General features: G+C 39.0%; 1 protein-coding gene across 2 annotated transcripts; it reads left to right on the top strand.

The window, feature by feature from the left end:
* The first annotated feature begins 7,575 nt into the window (after positions 1-7,575).
* Positions 7,576-19,207, top strand: Hint3 (histidine triad nucleotide binding protein 3). Of its 2 annotated transcripts, XM_028766432.1 has the most exons (5): positions 7,581-7,824; positions 11,275-11,392; positions 13,707-13,776; positions 14,970-15,096; positions 16,712-19,207. In XM_028766432.1, the coding sequence occupies exons 1-5, from the start codon at positions 7,645-7,647 to the stop codon at positions 16,742-16,744; spliced, it is 528 nt and encodes a 175-aa protein (XP_028622265.1). In that variant the 5' UTR covers positions 7,581-7,644; the 3' UTR covers positions 16,745-19,207. The 2 variants fall into 2 exon arrangements, with proteins under 2 accessions (XP_028622264.1, XP_028622265.1); XM_028766431.1 differs by lacking the exon at positions 16,712-19,207 and having other exon boundaries at positions 7,576-7,824; positions 14,970-15,633.
* The last annotated feature ends 1,028 nt before the right edge of the window (positions 19,208-20,235 follow it).

The raw sequence follows: 20,235 nt of genomic DNA, 5'->3' as shown, positions 1-20,235 counted from the left end.
TTGCACTTTTCTAATTGCTTTTGTTCTCCCTGTCCTTGCTCCTGTCAGTTACAGGAACTGTCCCATCCTTTCTCCTCAAAAAGTTCTATACTCCCCATAACCTTTCCCCTCCCATCCCTGATCCTAAATGCTTCCAGGATGTCATAGGGAATGTAACATACACTGCATCTCTGTGTATGACACTTATTTACCAATAACCTCACAATTCTGAATGCAGTTATAAAGTGAACCTCTCCCAGTTTCATTGTGAAAAATATCACTTCAGAATTACTTGGTTTCTCATAATCTGTATATTTCCATAGATTTGTTGACTATATTTTTTACTAATTATGTTCATGTTAGTTGCTTAGGTTTGTGTGTGTGTGTGTCTGTGTGTATGTGGTATATTTTAAATTTTATTAATTGGCATTTTGAGGCAAAGTCATGCAACACAGGTTAGCTTTGAACTCACTATGTAGCCCTGGTTGGTCTTAAATTCACAATGTTCCTTTTGCCTTAGTCTGCCTCTTCTTCCCCCCACTTCCCTCACTCTCTTGCCCTTCCCTTCCTCTCACAGCTCAGGTTAATCTCCAATTCAAAACCCTCCTTGCTTTGCCTTAAGAAACCAGGAAAATCCACTCACACCGTACCTACTTTGCTAAAATATTTATAGCAGATTTTCAATTTGTTCTCATTGTTTTCTAAAATACTGTCCAATGCTAGAATTATTAAGCTTATTTCGCATACATGTTGCAAAATATATTTACCCAAATTGTCTTCCAATGATGATTTTGGTATTTATACTTTTTTTTTTAACACCTTTACTTTAACTCAGTTGGTAATTTATTTCATGGACTCTATTTTGAGCACTTGGAAAACACTTAGCTTCTCTCTGAGATAAGAAACCCAAGGAAGCTCTTGACAAAGGCTTGGATGTTACTTGGACTGGTCCTCTCATCCATGGCAGTTTGCCAGGGAACAGCTCTACCTTGAAGACTGCTATTAATTGACATCTGAAGCTATAATTAGAGGAAAACAAATTCATAGTCATCTGGATTCCAGTGAGAAAAGTGAACCTACCAAAAGTAAAGTTTAGTTTAAATGTAAAACCAGGTATGAGGGCTGGAGAGATGGCTCAGAGGTTAAGAGTACCAGTTGCTCTTCTAGAGGTCCTGAGTTCAATTCCTACATGGTGGCTCACAATCATCTATAATGGGATCTGATGCCATCTTCTGGTGTATCTGAAGACAGGGATGGTGGTATTCATATACATTAAATAAATAATCTTTTTAAAATTCTTTAAAAAAAAAACCAGGTATGATACCATCAAGAAAATGTAGATTTCCTAACTGTAAAATCTACCTATCTAGTCATTCCAGCCATTAGTGTTTTAAGAAGGCCACATGCCACATTTAGGGGACTTGCATTCTAATGGCAGGAGGCAAAGGGTACATCTAGAAATCGTCTGTCAGACAAGGGCTGCAAACAGCATACCATTATGAAATAATGTAGCAGTGTCTGAGCAGATGAATGGCGACCTCTAAACTAGACTGGAAACTAGAGTGACTATGCAAGAACAAAGTACAGCAAAGAGGAGAGGAAGAGAACCTGAGGCACAGACAGGACTGGTTGCTGTGAGGAATGGAGGTCCCTGGTAGATGAGCACAGATGACAAATATTCTTGGCAATAGTCACTTTCCTCAATCACCCCAGCATCTGTCTCTCACCTTGCCTTTAATACTGTACCTTAGACTTTGATATCCTTTGTGTACTGTCCTTTTTTTCCTAAAATTAATTTTTTTGGTCTGTTTATACTTGCTGCTTCCAATTTCTTTCTCTCCCCCTCCCTCTCCCTCCCTCCCTCCCTCCCTCCCCCCCTCGCCCCCCATTTCTGTTTGTTTTTCGAGATGGGGTTTCCCTGTATAGCCCCGGCTGTTCTGGAACTTACTCTGTAGATTAGGCTAGCCTCGAACTCAGAAATCCACCTGCCTCTGCCTCCCAAGTGCTGGGCATCCACCACCACTGCCTGGTCACTGCTTCCAATTTCTTTGTTGCCTTTCTTTCTTAAAGCAGCTGGAATCTGGCTTGGAGAAAGCTCAACCCTAAACTTGTTTTTTTTGTTTTTGTTTTTGTTTTTTTTTGTTTTGTTTTTTTCAATGACCTTTGCTCCACCCCCAACCTTTATCTATCTTACTAGCAGCCTTTACATAGTTGATCAACCTCTCTTGCTTGAAACACTGTTTCCGCCTCAGGTCACCATGGATACTCTTTCTGTTTCTCATTGTTCATTTACTTATCTCTGTTCATTTACTTTAGCACTTAACTGTTTCTCATTTCTATGATCTCATAAAGCTTCAATAGCCCCAGCCTAGCCTTTGGAAAGGTTTCCTCTTGGTGATCTCTTCTAATTTCATGGATATAAGTCCTGTACTTTGAAGATTGTAAAACTTACATCTTCAGCCTGGACTTCTCTTTTGAAACTCAAATATCCAGTTACTAATCATGTGTCACTTAAATGTCAGATTGGCATGGTAGACTGTGTTACTTTTTTAAGTTTTTTTTTTTATTAGTGCTGTAATCGTATTTATTCTGATGAGATTAGGGTCAGTTATGCAATTTACATGTGGATGCAACTGGCATGACGAATTTCTGAGAAGTGTCTTAATCCATTTTGGTTGCAATAACAACAATCAAGGCTGAATTTCTTCTAAGCAAAGACACATTGTTTAGTTCAAACATCTGGAAGTGCCAGAGCATGACCGAAAGAGCCAGATGGGTAATGGTGCACGTCTATCTTCCCAATACTCACAAGGCTGAGGTAGGAAGGTACTGGCTCACATTCATTTGTGACTAACTTGACCTGCACAGCAAGTTCCAGGTCATCAAGAGCTATATAGCTAGATCTTGAAAAACAAGGAAGGAAAGAAGAAAGGAAGGAAGGAAGGAAGGAAGGAAGGAAGGAAGGAAGGAAGGAAAAAGAGGGAAACATTCAGGTGTCCAGGTAGAAAAGCAAACCCGCAAAGAAATGAAACTGAAAATCATGTTTAAGGGCTGACTGTAGAGATGGCTCAGAGGTTAAGAGCACTGGCTGTTCTTCCAGAGGTCCTGAGTTCAATTCTCAGCAACTATATGGTGGCCCATAGCCATCTATACTGTGATCTGATGCCCTCTTCTGGCATGTAAGCATACAGAATACTGTATACACAGTAAATAAATAAATCTTAAATAAAAAAAAAAGAAAAAGAAAATCAGGTTTAGATTGACTTTGTTTATCTGGATCAGACATAAGAGAGTTTAGTGCAGGTGGCTCATTGTCAGCATATTTAAAACAAACAGTACAGATTGGGAAAGGTTTCCAGGCAAGAATCATTCCAACTCCAGGTACACAATAAAGCTTCTTTACATAGAGACTTCTTTACAAAGTATATGTGACCATGAAGGTGGGTTCTATAGCTGAATATCTAACGTGGTGTCTGGCTGAGATAGCATAGAGGGTAACAGGTCAAAAAGCACCTGTGACATCTCCTCTAAGGATAGGTTATGGTTGAGGGAGGAAAGAGTCTGAGATAATCATTCTGGGGAATCTAGGTGAGGTCTGTCTCTATAGCAGAAGGTGGGTGAGGCCTACCTCTACAGGTAGGGAAGAGGTCACCAGGTCATTAACAAAATCTACCCCCAGCCTTCTGGGCAGACAAACAGGTGTTTTATTTCCTTTGTTGTGAAGAGGCCTCTGTGTGTCTAACATTCCTGGTTTCTCTAGTGATTTGTGTGTGCAAAGACCTTTATGCCATCAAGGAAGCAACAAAATACAATAGGAAGAGCATGGCAGCCCCAGCAATAGCAGCCCCAGCATGACGGCCCCAGCATGAGGGCCCCAGCATGACAGCCCCAGCAATGGAAACACCAGCAAGACAGTACCAGCAGCACCAGCAGCCACTTAACTCTGGGGAGGGCCTCATAGCAGATAGTATCACCTTGTGAGATATCTGAGAGAAGCATGAAGAGAGATTTTGAGGCCAAGCATGTTTTATTATGCATGCATGTATATGTGTGTGAGTGTATGTATGTATGTATGTATGTATGTATGTATGTATGTATATGTGGGTATGTCTGTATCTCAAATCATAGTACAAATGATTAGTACAAAGCAGTTCCCCGAGAACTACATCAGCATCTTCTGAGGGTGATATCTCTCCAATGACCCAGTTGTCTATGATTCGACCCACCTCTTAAAGGATCCACAACTTCTCAACACTGTCTTTCTGAAGATCAAGATTCTATCCCATGATAGTCGGACATTTAAGCCATATACAAACTATAGCACTGTTTAGTAGCCATCACCTGGCTCTCTGTGATCTTTCTTTCCTTTATATAAATACAGTCCTAGTTATGGTCACCACTGCTGTGATGAGTCACCATGAGCAAGATAACTTGGTGAAGAAAGGGTTTATTGGGTTTGCTTCATCATTACTGTCCATCATCTAAGGAAGTCAGGACAAGAACCCAAACAGGAACCTGGAGGAAGGAGCTGATGCAGAGGCCATGGAGAAGTGCTGCTTACTGACTTGCTCCACATGGCTTGCTCAGCCTACTTTGTTTTAGAAACTAAGACTTCCATCTTGCAGTGGGCAGCAGTGGTAACCATAACTAGGACTGTATTTATATAAAGAAAACCTTTTTGGTCTAAGACACTAAGCATTTTAGAACTCTTACTACAACGAACAGCCTATATCCATTAGCTCAGTTGATAAAGCATTTCAAAGTAACATGCCCAGAACAGGAGGCCTGATCTGCCCTGCATACCCCACATCTGTTAGTCTCACAGTTTTTCATCTTGGTAAATGGCAGCTTCAGCATTCCAGTTATTAGACCAAAAATTCTTATCATAGTCGTTGACTACTCTAGAGTAGCAGAGTTACTGCTGGTACATACATGAACAGGAACAAAAGATCATTGCTGTGGAGATTGCATTCAATGGAAATGAAGGAGTAAAAATGAATATACATCCTAAGTTAAATGCATAGGGTTAATATATATGCAACATGTTATATTTAATTTTAGGTATGTGGAAAAGGACATGCAATAGAAAAAAAAACCCAACAGAGCAAGATAAAGAGGAAGGAAGGGGTTAGACTAAGGTTCAAGGTTAGTCAGAGTTGGCCTTAGTGATGAAGAAACATTTTGGCAAGGAACAGAGACCTGAAAAACTTTTGCCATATAATCACTGTGTGCAAATCTCTACCCCAAGACAACATCCATATGGCAGCATACAGACAGGACCCTAAATCCCTAATTCACAATATCTGGCTCTGGTGTTTGTTATAGCTAGCCCTCCCCCAAATAGTCTCCTGACCTTTACCGCTCACAGCCTTTACTAAAAATCACTTCTGTTTGTGACGGTACAATTCTTATAACTCAAAAGTGTTTTCCCTGGGATCTGAAAGTCATTCTTTTATTCATCAGACAGTGTGGGACTGTGTAAGGGTATCTTGGCTTTTGGCAGGGCATGGGCCTGGAACCCCGAGACTCCAAGGGAGAAACAGCAGGTGTTCGGCCATGTCCCCAGAACCCAGGGTCCTGACACACAGTCTAGTCTCCATGGACCTACCTTGTTCAGTCACATAGGCCATTACAGCCCCTCCCAAAGTGCACAGGTAGAGTGTGTGACTATAGGCCTCAGGCCCTAGAGAGATTTACATACTAGTGAAGGCCAGAGGGCAGAGCCAATTAAGCATTCTTCCCCAGACCCTCCCCACTTTCTCTCTCCCTATTTAACTCAGGTCTTCCCTGAGTTTCATGAGGGTACATCTAGATCCATCTACCATCTGCCATGAAAGTAAGCCCTTTTGGAACTATGGACATTGTCATGTCATTGGGGCTGCACTGTGAGGAATCACGCAGAAGGCCTTTAGTGAGCTGTTGTAGCCACAACCGCTGTAACTTCCCACCTGGAGGAACTTTCTGAGTTTCCAGCCTCCTTACCCACAAGACAGTGGTGAAATGTCTACTTAAACCTTTCCACTGTGATAGCACCAAGAATAAAGGATGAAATTCCTGTCCTTACCAAAACCAAAGTCAACTCAAAGGGTTTCAATGTCAACCAAGCAGTTCTGAAAGGCATCTACAGTCACAGAAGGATCTTCACATCACCTACCTTCCCTGCGGCCCAAGAGGCAGCTCAAGTACCCAAATACACACATGAACAAAGACATAGGCTACACACAGATACATACAACATAAAAAAGCAGAGTGAGATGAAAGTGTAAGGACATGGAAAATGATAACATTTAAATGTGTCAAGGTCGAATTTTGTGCTTCTGAGTCCTGCTTCAGACTTGTGAGGATTTGAGAAGCTACTGTACTGATTGCTGACCACATGGTTAACTACAAAGGGAATTAAATGCATAAATCTTGAATATTCATGGACTCTGACCTAACTTACATTACTGTTTCCGATTACAATATAATTCACTTAAAATCATTACTGAATTTAAAGTCACACTAAGTAATTGTTATTATGAAATCAACAAGCACCAATGTCACTATTATAAATCATTCCAAGCAAAACTTCAGCATCAAAAAAGAAGCATGGTCAGCATAGTACCTGGAGGTTTGACATAGGAAGATTCCCAGGTGAGGCTAACCTACAGTGCTCAGCAAGAATTTATCTCAAAACAAAACAGTGCATTTAAAAATATTTGTTCTATGGATTCTAGAACTAGACATTTGTTTGAACTTTGTTATCACTTGGGTAAGTGGTAAGAAAAAGTCTGAATCTCTTTCTTTCAGTAGAGCTGTAATAAAATAATTAACCTTGGGAAGTTTCACAATTACAGAAACATAAGGAATATTTGGTGCATAGCAAATGCCATGTATTGTAAAAAGGTGAGGTCACATCGTACTTAAGAACTGATACTTTTTCGAGCATGTTGTTCCCAAAGGGTTTCTCTCTCTGCTTCTCTCTGTCCTAAATAACAAGGAATACAAGAGAAAATTGTTACACGAACCAGGTGAGATATACTGAAGAGCTGGCAGGCAATTTCTCAACTACTGTCTTTTCTCTGTATATGGCATTATGTGTGATAGGAGAGACCCTTATTTTGATTTACATTGTACTATAAACAAAAGCAAACATGTCAAGTTCAGTTTGGCCGTTTTTTTGGTTTCAGATCCTAAGATTAGTGTGGCTGAACAAGTACACAGAAAATACAGAAAATTCTTTGCCAAACAAGGCTCTCTATACGTTTTACTCATCTTCTCATACTCTTAAAAAATTGAGTCTCTGTATAGTTTTTTCTTTTATAACGGGAGCGTAATACACTATAGAGAAGTGGAAGCAATATCCTTTGCACTTTAAGGTTACTGGCAACTCCCGAAAACCCTTGGTTAGTCCTCATGTCAAGCAGTACGCAGGGAACGCCTGAGGCTGCGCTGCTTACGTCATCACGGCTCACCGCACGGGGGCGGGGCAAGTCTAATGGCGCTCTCCCTCTGTTAGTTCCGAGTTTCGAGGCCGTGCACTGTCTCCTGTCTCCCTGCCCTAGAGTCCCTGCGCGTGCGCAGACTTCTCGTCGCTAGGAGGGCCAAGCAAGGGCGGCGACTCCAGGTGCGGCGGCTGCTCGCGTGGCGCAGCTCAGCGGATCCTGACGTCGCCTCTCGGCCGCCATGGCTGAGACACAAGCGGGCTCAGTCGGAGAGCCGGATCCCGTCTCTGTGGTCACTGCCAAAGCAGGACCTGAGGTGTCCTCGCCTGGGACCTCGAAGTCCGGGGACTATGACAGCAACTGCGTGTTCTGCCGCATCGCGGCGGGTCAGGAACCCGAAACTGAACTCTTTCACTGTGAGGTGGGCGGCGACAGGCCGGGGTGGGTGGGGACCCGACCACCAATCCCTGCTCGCAGGCTTCTGTCTCTGCGCGGACCACAGAGGTTTCCAGCGGTGCCTTTGCTGTTCAGTGGGGAGAGGCAGTAATAGAACCAGGCAGTCTCACCTCCCTCTGCATGCCTTTACAACACAGCAGCATCCCGTGTCCTTTTATTATAGGGAGGCTTCCTCTTCTCTAGATAGTAATTTTATATTATGTATACTTCCAGTATAGTTAGAGAGTGTACAACTTGCAGAAAACAGGACATGGGAGTGGTGAAGAAGTGTGAATTTGGCTGAAAATAGGCTGGAATGGGGTTTTGGGACTGGGTCTGAAGTCGAACTGATACTTACAGTTCATAGCTTGTAAGTGGCTACACCATTGGCAAAAGATCTCGCTTCCCTTATCAACTGTGAGGGCCTCATGAACTCCTTCCCTTTTCTTTACAAATCTCTACAGACCTGTGCAGATCAAGTGTAGTTAATCATACTTGCTGCGAGTTTGAGAGTGCAACAGACATGTCATGCCTGGAAACTCCAGAAAACTCTCCCCTTCCCCTGGCTCTACATTTTTTACATTTCATTATCCCCAGTGAGGAGTTACTCTTTTGAGCGCTCTCTCTCTCTCTCTCTCTCTCTCTCTCTCTCTCTCTCTCTCTCTCGCGACTTGCATTTAAAATTCTCATTACACATATAACTTATATAAGTTGTTGGTGTATAATTATACCAATAAGGGCAAAGGAAATTATTTGATTTTGAATAATCTGGGTTACCAGCATCATGAAGAATTTGTTTGAGAAACCTTTCCAACAAAAGTCAGAGATGATTCTTTGCCTCCCAGATGTCTGTATAGTTTTCTTATTATATTTTTCAGAATTCATTTAAACAAAGGGCATAGCACATATTCTCAGCAGGGGGCTTACCAGTACCAAGGGCAGTGTTTTACTCTTTGTGTATGAGTCACCGGTATACATATAATACACAAATACCATGCCTGGTATTCATATTTCATGATATTGATATGAATTATTTTTAAGGGGCTCTTAGAAGTAGCCCAGTGGTAGTAGTACACACCTTTGATTCCAGCACTCAGAAGGCAGAGGCAGGAAGATCTCTGTGTTGGAGGCCAACCTGGGCTATACAGTGAGTTCCAGGACAGCCAAGGCTACACAAAGAAATCTCTTGAAAAACCAGAAAAACCAACTAGCTAAACAAACAACCAAAAAAAAAAAAAAAGGAAAGAAAGAAAGGGAAAATGAAATGAAAAATGAAAAAAAGTGTTTGAGAAATCATAGAAATGTTGCCATGCCTGAGCCCATACTTAGCAATATTAGCTGATTTAACTTCCCTTTTGCTAATTAAAATTGTCAACACCTTAGATACCATGGTATTAAGATGTTCTTGGAAATGTACTTGCTTGTTTTAGATATGAAGGGAGTTACTGGGAAGAAATTATTGTAGCTATGTAAAAAATATTTTTGAGAATTATTTTTTTAGGAAAGTATTGGAAAAACAGTAGAAGCAGGTCCTAGAGTAGTCTGTAAAAATTATAACTAAAACAGCATGGTAGATCATTACACAAGATAGCTTTTCTGCTTTGTGCTTAAAAAAAAAGACTATCCTAGAAATAATTTTATATCTGTGTAGTGATTCTTTACATTCATTTTAATAGGCACTCAATACTTTATTGTATAATTTTACCAACATTGTCATTGAGTTGGGGACAGTTGGCTTCTCAGTATTTTGCTCTGGGAAGTCGTACTATAAAGAACAACTGTAGCCTAGTAGTAGTGGCACACGCCTTTAATCCCAGCATTTGGACGGACAGGCAGATCGCTGAGGTTGAGGCCAGCCTGGTCTACAGAGAGTTCCAAGACTGCTAGGGCTACACAGAGAAACCCTGCCTTGAAAAACCGAAAAGGAAAGAAAAAGGAAAAACTGTGGCCAGAGGTGTAGCTCAGTGGCAGAACTTGCCAGGTGCGTAAGCATGCTAGGTCCTCGGTCTGATCAAACTAAAACAGAAACAAATAAAGAAAACAATAAAAATACTATATGTGTACATACAGATAATTTTGTATTTTTTGGCACTGTATCTTTGAGATTGGATTATTTTTTCTTAATAAAGGTTGGTTCAGTAGTACAATAGAAGACAGTAAAATCACAGAACCAGTTTCAGTATTTTAACAGCTTAATGGAAATGCAGTTAACAGCTAACTGAATTATCCAGTTCCTTTGCCATTAAATTTAAAAAGTCTGTCTATCATATTGGTTTATGGTATATGTGTATATGTGCATATGTAGAGGCCAGAGATGAGTGTTGGCTGTCTCTTTTATTGCTGTTCACCTTATTGCCTTAGACAGAGTTGTTCACTGAACCTGAAGCTTGCAGATTTGGCTAGACTTAGTGGCTGAACCACCCCTCCAGGACCCCACCTCCACCTTCTAGCACTACTAGACAACAGACTCTGTGTGGTGCTGGGTCTGAACTTGGGTTGTCAGCTTTCATCAGGGATTCATCTCTCCAGCCCAAGGCTTGATGGTTTCTTCTTGACCTTTTCTAAAACATTCTGTCGACACCAGTGCTTATGTCTATAATTAGAAAGACCGTAATAAATGGATCGAACTGTAGGCTCTGTGCTTGGCATCTTAGCTAATTATGGTTAATAGTATGGGTATGAGTTTCCCATAACACTGAATCCTGATTCCTGGAATACAGAATTGATGGATAGCACTCCATCCAGGGAATTTTGCTGAGAAAAACTGTTTATTGACTTAACTTTTAATTTTGAGTGAAAAAACTTAAAGCAGGGATGAGAAAATATATAAATAATAAAATTTAAAAGTGAGATTTCCGTCTGGAGAGATGGCTCAGCTGTTAAGAGCACTGACTGCTCTTCTGAAGGTCCTGAGTTCAGTTCCCAGCAACCACATGGTGGCTCACAACCATCTGAAGACAGCTACAGTGTACTCATATATGTTATTTAAAAAAAAAGTTAAAAAAAACTAAAAGTGAGATTTCTTTTTCTTTTTTCTCTGTTCAAGATTTCCTTTTGTAGCCTAGCCTGTAGGTTGTGCTTGAACTGTCTTTATAGACCAGGCTGGCCTGGAGTTCACAGAGATCCCCCTGCCTCTGCATTTTGAGTGCTGGGATTAAAGATGTATACCACCACTGCCAGGCTAAAATAGATTTCTGGTAAGAAAGTTTTAATGAATTTTACTCATAATTCTTCCTTGAAATCAACTTAATATAACAAATGCCTCATGACAGAAGCCAAAGCATATTTTTGTGAATTTAAATAAGGCTCAGCTATAAAATTGCTCATTAGGCCTATATTGTAACAAAAATGCCATTTCCCTGTGCTTAAGTCACAGCACAGCAGAGTAATATTGGGAATTTTTTTAATTTACTAACCAATATGCATCTCTCTTTAGAATGAAGACCTAGTTTGTTTCAAAGATATCAAGCCAGCCGCACGTTATCATTATCTGGTGGTGCCGAAGAAGCATATTGGAAGTTGCAAGGATCTAAACAAAGATCACATAGAAGTGGGTAAGATGATAACAGTGTTCTTTGTGGCTATAGCACATTGAATTCTCTTTAAATACGGCAGTGACAATTAAAAAAAAAAGTCTATTCGAATTATCAAGAAGAAAGTAAGACTTCTTGAAACATTCTAGCTAAGAAAACCAAATAGAAAATTTAAAAAAATGACAGTATACTTTCCATGTATCTGTCACACTGACTTTAATTAGTAACGTGTGGCCATTTGATTTCATATATTAACCAGCCACTATGGATTTGAAGCAAATTTCAGATGTGAGAATATTTAATTTCTAAAATTGTTTAAGAGATAATGAATGATGCCTTATACTATTTTATTCTGTTGTTTAAGACTGGCCATCAATATCTTAGCACTAGCTGGCGTAGAATCCACAGAAGCCTCAGAGACTTTGCACGTTTGACCATGCCTGGCTTTGCTTTGTACTTTTAAATGATGGTCTTCTTGACTTTGAAATTGAAAGGTGCTATGAAAAATTATAAACAAGTTAAGTTTATTATAACCTTATATTGCCTGATAATTTCAGATGCAGATAAAGTAGCACCACAGTTTAGTTACAAGGTCTTTGTTTTGAACTTTTAGCTTCTGAAAGGGAGACTCGAATTTTGTTTTTTTGAGAATTATTCTGTATTACCTACTCAGTACTTCTTTCAACGTTTTTCTGATACCTTTTCCTAAGACATTTTTCAGTTTATCCAGGCCTGTTTTAGTAGCCTTTCTCACCAGGGTCTGGGTTTAGTTTGGCAGTGCTGTATGGTACTCTACAACAGATAAATCAGAGTAGAGTCTTTAGAGGTAAGAAAACTCTTAGATAACAAACCTTGGTGGTATAGCATTATTGTTCATGAGCTTGTGGGTGACTGAATTACCAGTTTGAAAGTTGTTTCTAACTAATACAACATTTTTTACGTATTTGTTCTAACCATGTGCTTTAGAACATATATTATTTATAAACATAGGGTAACATTTATTCTTATAGACATATTTACCCTATGACTGATTGATTGTGTATTTCTTACTAAAAGTTTTTATTTCATTCTTTGGATATTTACTAGAGATTATGTAACCTCTTAGGAAGTTTTATTTTATCTTCAAGGTAGAGGTAACTTCATGGAGATTAGAAGCAATAACTAGTTATTATAGCTGGTGCGTATCAGATGTTATAAACATTGACCCTGATGTCATTAGGAATGCTTCTTATGTGATTATTTTCATATCAAAATCTTAAAAGTTGTTGCACTTAACTTTAATGTAATTTATAAAGTGACAAAACTAAATATGTCCATGGAAGGATGTGGTTATAATGTCAAGTCCACCCACTGTTACTGATACTTCATAGGATTCCACTTACTTGCAGAGTGCGTGGTGTTTAAGAGCATATGTTCACCCAGGTAAAACATATTCTAAGCATCAAAATAAAGTTTGTAGCACTTTTTGCGCTTGAAATCTTACAAAATATATTATCTGAAGGCTATGGAATTAAATTAGATATTTAGCATGGCAGTAAATGTTTTTATGTTACACAGACTTATAGTAAGTAAATATGTCAAAGAAGAATTTTTAAATGAAATAACATGTTTCTAAATAATTTCAAAATAGAAAGACATGTTAAACATATTAAAATTTATGGAGCATAGCTAAAGTTCCCAGAAGGTCATTTGTAGCTTTGGATGCTAGTATGAGAAAATAAGTCTTAAGGAGCTGGAGAGGCAGCTCAGTAGGTAAGCGTGCTTCCTGCTCTTCCAGGGGCTAGCACTTCACAATTGCTTACAGTTGCCTGTAACTCCAGCTCCAGGAGATCCAGCATTCTCTTCTTGCTTCTGTGTGCACTTTCACTCATGTGGTGCACACACACACACACACACACACACACACACACACCATATACACACACAAAGAAAAATAAATCTTTTTTTTAAGAAGAGAAGAAAATGAGTTTCAAAATAAGTAACGTGAGTGTCTACTTGAATATAGCAGAGAATAGGGGCTGGAGAGATGGCCCAGAGGTGAAGGACACTGACTGTTCTCCGAGAGGACGTGGGTTTGGTTCCCAGCACCTACACGGCCACTTTTAACTGTCTGTAACTCCAGTTCCATGGGGTATGACACTTATTCTGACCTTTGTGGGCTTTTACATAGTACACATACATATATTTAGACATACACATACACAAAAATTAAAAGTTATAATTAAAAAATACAATTAAAACATAGGTAAAGATAAAATAAATGCCCCAAAGAAGTAAAGTTTTAGTGAGCTTACTGTATACCATAGTATAATATAGTTTCTTTCCCGGTTTACAGTTGAGAGCATGGTAGCTGCTGGAAAAGCCATGCTTGAGAGGAATAATTTCACAGACTTCACGGATGTGAGGTATGTATGCTGTGAGTAGAAACTAGCATTCTTGATTTTTCTGAAGTTTGTCTCTCATGAGAAGGGAAGCAGCAAGTGGCAGAGCTGTGCTTCAGGTGCAGTGTTCCTCGACATGAGGCAGAAGTTCATTGATACTATAAACTTAATAAACCCTTTTTTCATGCTTCAGCATCTACCCAAAACTTCACTTATTGTTTGGACAGATAAGTTTCACATACAATAGGTATGTAAAATAAGACAAAAAAGTCCTCTCTTTTTGTAGTTCTATATGTTAATTCCTATAGAATTGGGTGAACTGAATTTACTTCTGCAGACTTACATGGTTTACAAATACATTGTTGGGAATAAGGAGTTGGTTTGGTGGGCAAGCGTGCTTGCAGTGCAAGCCCAGGGACCCGAGTCTGAGTGCCTAGAATTCAGGTCAGAGGCCAGCATGGTATAAGTGTACCCGAAGTCCAGGATGGGAGCAGAGAGGAGGTTCTGGGGCTTGCTGGCTGCTGGGCTACCTCCAGGTTTAGAGAAAGGTCCTGTCCCAAGATAGACAATCAATTATGACACCCAGCCACATACGTACACGCATACACACCATCATTAGGCTTCTAACAGAAAGGTAACTTGAATTTATTGTTTATTGAACAATTGCTTTTTAAGAATTAAATGCTTTTCTATTTAAAAGAATGAGCTTACACATGTTTTATAAATTAGGAAATTATAGACAAATGTCATCTAAATTGTTTTAGTATTTAACAAGAACCTTTTTTTTTGGTAATAATTGATATTACTATGGAAATGTTGGTTAGTGTCTGGGTATTGTATTAAAGGCAAAAGCCTGCCATCTACTGGCTATGTCTTAAAGTCAACAAACACTGTCTGAATGTCTGTACATTTGTGTTGAGGGTCATTTCCAGGAGCATATCTTTGCAGAATTCTTATTGTGGTAAGTACCAAAGTGACTAGTAGTGATGCAGCTCGACTTTGTAGAGGCTGCGTAAGGCTGTCCTTGATAAATGGTGTGAATTGTCTATGAACTTCAGCATGAAGGGCGTTGGCACTGCTTGAGCATAAAGAAGACAGTAAAAGATCTATGAGTGGCAATTCGCTCACCGCTGAATAATTTTACTCTTACTTGGTTTCCATGTGCTCGCTCTCAGATGCCCTGAGAAGTGAGTCATCAGTAGCCTCCTGTGTTTCAGGATGGGTTTCCATGTGCCTCCGTTCTGCTCTGTCTCTCATCTGCACCTTCATGTCATAGCGCCAGCTAAGGAGTTTGGCTTCTTATCAAAGCTGGTTTACAGGCGGGACTCGTACTGGTTTGTCACAGTAAGTAAGCCCGTCACAGCAGTGGCATACAGCAGATTTAAAGTGTTTGTCTCTTTTGTTTTTGTTTTCTTAATTGCACTAGACAAAGAGTTCTGTTTGGCTTGACCACTTACCTTAATAAACTGCACCCAGAAAAAAAAAATATATATACATATAAATATGTGTGTGTGTGTGTATATATATATATATATCTCCAGAAATGTGTACATTTATTTATTTTACATTGATGAATATTGAAACAGATCAACCCCACCTCCACCCCTGAGATGTGTATTATCCAGATAGGCCTTGAAATTAGGATCTTTCTACCAGTCTCCTGAGGGAGCCGGGATTACAGGCTCATGCTACAATTCCCAGTTCCAAATAATATTTATAACTTGAGGAATTTTCTGGGCATTCTGATTCTATAGGATGAGAAGTAGGACATATATACAAACGCAGAGCTTTAAGAATTTACATCAGGGCTGGGTGGTGGTGGCATATGCCTTTAGTTCCAGCACTTGGGACGGAAAAGCAGGTGGATCTCTGTGAGTCTGAGGCCAGCTTAGTTTACAGAGTTAATTCCAGGACAGCTAGGGCTACACTGAGAAGTCCTGTCTCAAAAAACAAAAAACAAAACAAAACAAAAAATTCAGATTACATATAAATTCTGTCTTTTCTTAGTTGAAGATCATATACAGATAGTTTTAAAAGCTCATGTTCTTTTTACTTTGCAGTACTAGGAGATTGAATGCAGTTCAGTATTTTCATATTTCCTCTGCTGGTACACATGCTGTGATTTTCTTTACCACATCCCAACCATAGTCATGAGCCCATTATAATCAAAGAACCAACACTGATACATCATCCCTACGCAAGGAATTAGCCCACCTCAGATTCCACTCTTCTTGCTGTATTTCCTGTAGGTTTGGGTAGATGTCTGACATGTGTCCCCCACTCTAGGTCCACACAGAATCATTTCACTTCCCTACAAATCCTCTATGCTCTGCTGTCTGTTGTATTCCCCTTCTCTTTCTTAGCTGCCAGTGATATTTTTAATGTCTCCAAAATTTTCCTTTTCAGAATTGTTTGTTCGTTTGTTTCTTCCTTCCTTCTTTCCTTCCTTCCTTTTTGTTTATGTTTCTTTGAGACAGGATCTCACTGTGTGGCTCTAGCTCTCCTGGATCTTAGACTGGGCTGCCCTTGAATTCACAGATCTGCATGCCTCTGGGATCCCTGAGTGCCGGGACTGAGGCATGTGCCGCACGCTGGGCCTTCAGACTTTCTCATAATTGGAATCTCAACAGGATATAACACTCTCAGAGTGACTTCTGCCATTTAGTAATATGATCTTGTTTCTTATATATCTAGTTTAAGACATTTTTAATATTGCATTTATTTTTCTTTTCTTATAGAAGCTTTCTAATATTTAATGTCACTTGGAATCTGCCAGTTTATATTACTTTTACTTTACTATAATTTATAGAACTATTGTATTTTCTTTTTGCAAGATATTTTTAAAACAAAATATGACATTCCTTGTTCTTTGGTGTTACAAGGAAAATTATCTAACAGAGGCACTGATAACTAGATTGAACCATATATTCATGTTTTTTAAATTTATTTTTTATTACAGGTTGATTATTTGCTTGAAAAGCTAAGAAAATAAAAATGTGAACCATGGACAAGTTCCTTACCTGACTCAGAGGAGCTATTGGTTTGCTCTCTTTGAAGGCTAATTGCAGTCTGAAGGTTTGCTGGCTCATACATAACACTACCACTAAGTAGCCTTACATTGTTTTCTGAATATCTATTTCCTGATATATGTCATAGTTATGTGAGAATTTTCTCACTGCCTTCTTTGTTTTAGTGCTCATTTATGTAAGGTTTTATGCATAAGATACTATACCTAAAAGTCCATTTAATACCAATTCTGCTAATCAAGATGCATCCTATAATTTTTTTAAAGTTCAAGTTTCATTTATTGGTGAATAATAATTTCGGATGAAGAAACTGGCATAAAAATTTTGAACCTTATTACAGTGAAAGAGAAAAATTAGCCATTTTATGAGAATTCTGTAGTCTTATACATACATTTTCAAAATAAAGAATACCATGCCACCAATATTGTGTGATCTTGATGATAGATGATATGTACATATCACTTTGAACTGTTTACACACACACACATTAGTTTCCCCTTAGCCATAGGGAAGATGTTCTCTGAGTCTCTCAGTGAGTACACACAACCCAGGATAATACCAAAACCCATAATATATCCTGTGCTTGTTCATTATATGCATACCATAGATAAATAGTTTATAACAAGCATATTAAGAGATTAATGACAATGATGTTAATAAAATAAAAGTTACAACAGTGTACAATTAAAATACTGCCAATGTTCATGATTGCACTCTGTTGCCATATTAAGTTGAATACAGTGACTCTGATGCTATGACAGTTAACCTAATCACTGAGGTGGGAACTATAAATGAGTAACGTATACAGACTGTGTGGATGGTTCTCATCCCAGGTGGGCTAGAGAGGAATGGTGTGAAATTTCATTTTTTCTGTGCAGAATTGCATGTAGTTTACAATATGTAGATTGTTTATTTCTGACACTTTCATTTACTATTTGGGGTTAACCATACGTACCTAAAACTATAAAAGTTAGGTCACAAAAGGTGAAAGTTTAGATAAGAGGGAACTACTTTAATGTACTTTTAAATGAGTGCTTATAATAACCAGCAGCATGGTTATCTTAACAAAACTTATGTGTAGTTTTCCCTGTCAGGAGACAAGGACAAATTAGTAATGTACGAAAGGTGACAGAAGTTGTTGTCATATGGTACTTTTTTTATCAAAAGAAAATGAAGGTAAGTAGTGGTTAGATCAACTCTTATTATGAAAAAGACATGACTTGAAATAGAGACGTAGATAAAGAAGTTTACCTTGATAACATAGTGCCTATTGGCATATCATTCAGTGATAGTGTTTATTGGGAGTTGTTGTTGAGGTATCAACAGACACAGTAGTGACTGAAGGAGCGCAGGTGGTGAAAGCCAGTTCTACATTGTGCCAATGTCTAGTAGTGTTATGTAATTATGCAGCAAGAAAGAAGCATAAAGACTAATGCATTATAGAAATCTGCTAAGATTTCTGGCTTTTTTTGATTGTTTGTTTTGGCATGCTCTTATGCAATTTTAAGTAACACACCACTTATTGCAGTGCTTGTTTATAATATCTATAGTTAAGTGTTCTGTAGCATGATTAAAATTCATTCATTTAGCAAATAGTTTTTAATATTTAATGAGTACCAAACACTACTGGGATCCAGAACTAAAGAAATGATACCAATCAGCCTGCATTCAGTTGCCAATGCTATGAGAGTAAGACAAAAATATTATTAGATTTTAGTGTGTTAAGTGTGGCAGTGTTCATGCAAGTGGCCATGAAAGGGAGAACTCTGATGAGAATAGGTAGAGGTAGCACACATTGAAATTCAAGACTCAGTGTTAGGCAGACTGATGGTGGGAAAACTGAGAACCTTGAGTTCTGTTTCCACTGTTAATTCAAACATCTGAAGGTCGGTTTACTCACTAGAAATAGAGAAAAGGGCTATGGGCTGTCAAAAAGATTTATAGGTTTAAAGCACTGCCTTGTAAAATAGCTTTCTAACTATTTATATAGCTGACAATTTTTTTCTGTACTAGTAAAAATATGACAAACTTTAGGAAAAGTGCAACCTTGGAATGTTTTACGCTGTGAGTTTGCAGTGATGCAATTGGTCACATTAATGATAGTACATGGAATGTGGTTAAGATGCCTTTAGAGGTAAATTTACATTTAAAAATGTAATTAGCTGGTTGATTCTGTTTGTATAGGTTTATATCCTCTTATGGGGGCTCAATGGGTCTGGTGCTTACTGCCAGGTGATGAAACCCTGAGGACCTGTGTTAGATCTCTGGACCTATGTGCAGGTGGAACAAGAAAATAAAGGAGTCTACAAAGTTGTCCTCTGACCTGCACACATGATCTCTATGTATTGCCGCCCCCCCATACATGACTTGTATGTATTGCACACATACACTGATGATAACAAAAATAAAATATAAAATCCTTAAAAGAACATTTTTAGTGTACACTTTCTTTACCCATAAAGGTGAATAGTCAAATTACAAGAAAAATCTATTTATCCTTTTAGGTAGTATCCAGTAATACATTATCTATCCATGATGGCACTCGAAAGCAAAGCTAATTAGCAATGTGTCTTATTCACCATTGTATTCTTCATTGCTATGAAGAAACACAATGACCAAGGCAACCCTTATTAGAAAACTTTTAGTTGGGGGCTTTTGTACAGTTACAGAGGTTTAGTTATCAGTGTGGTGGCATACAGGTAGCTCTGGAGCTGTAGAGGAGTGCTGCATCCAGATCCACAGGCAGAAAGAGACACTGGGCCCATATGGGCTTTGGAAACCTCAGAGCCCACTCCCAGTGCCCAGTGACACTTCCTCACTCTACTTCATTAAGGCCACACCTAGTTTTTCTTTCTTTTTTTTTTTTTAAAGATTTATTTTATGTATATGAATACATTGTTGCTATCTTCAGACACACCAGAAGAGGGCATCAGAGCCCATTACAGATGGTTGTGAGTCACCATGTGGTTGCTGGGAATTGAACTCGGGATGTCTGGAAGAACAGTCAGTGCTCTTAACCACTGAGCCATCTCTCCAGCCCCACCTAGTTTTTCTAATTCTTCTCAAACAGTTTTACTCCCAGGTGGCTAAGCATTCAGACATGAGTCTGTGGGCATCATTCTTTTTCATGATGATATGTTAAGGAATGGTCAGTTATAGAGTCCAGCAATAACTTCCTACCTGTATTAGTTTTCTAGTCAAGTTTCATAAATGCAAATAAAGAGGAATCCTAGACTGGGTGTTGCGCACAGGCCTATAATTTCAACACTTGGGAGGGAAGATAGAGTTTGAGGCCAGTCTGAAATACATGAAAAGTAACTTTAGGGCTGAAGAGATGGCTCAGTGGTTAAGAACACTGACTGCTCTTCTAGAGGTCCAGAGTTCAATTCCCAGCAACCACATGATGGCTCACAACCATCTGTAATGGGATCCGATGCCCCCTTCTGGTGTGTCTGAA

The sequence above is a fragment of the Grammomys surdaster genome, unplaced genomic scaffold (genome assembly GCF_004785775.1).
Source record: "Grammomys surdaster isolate TR1022 unplaced genomic scaffold, NIH_TR_1.0 168, whole genome shotgun sequence".
NCBI classification, from domain to species: Eukaryota; Metazoa; Chordata; class Mammalia; order Rodentia; family Muridae; genus Grammomys; species Grammomys surdaster.
This window is presented reverse-complemented; position numbering and strand designations above follow the sequence as displayed.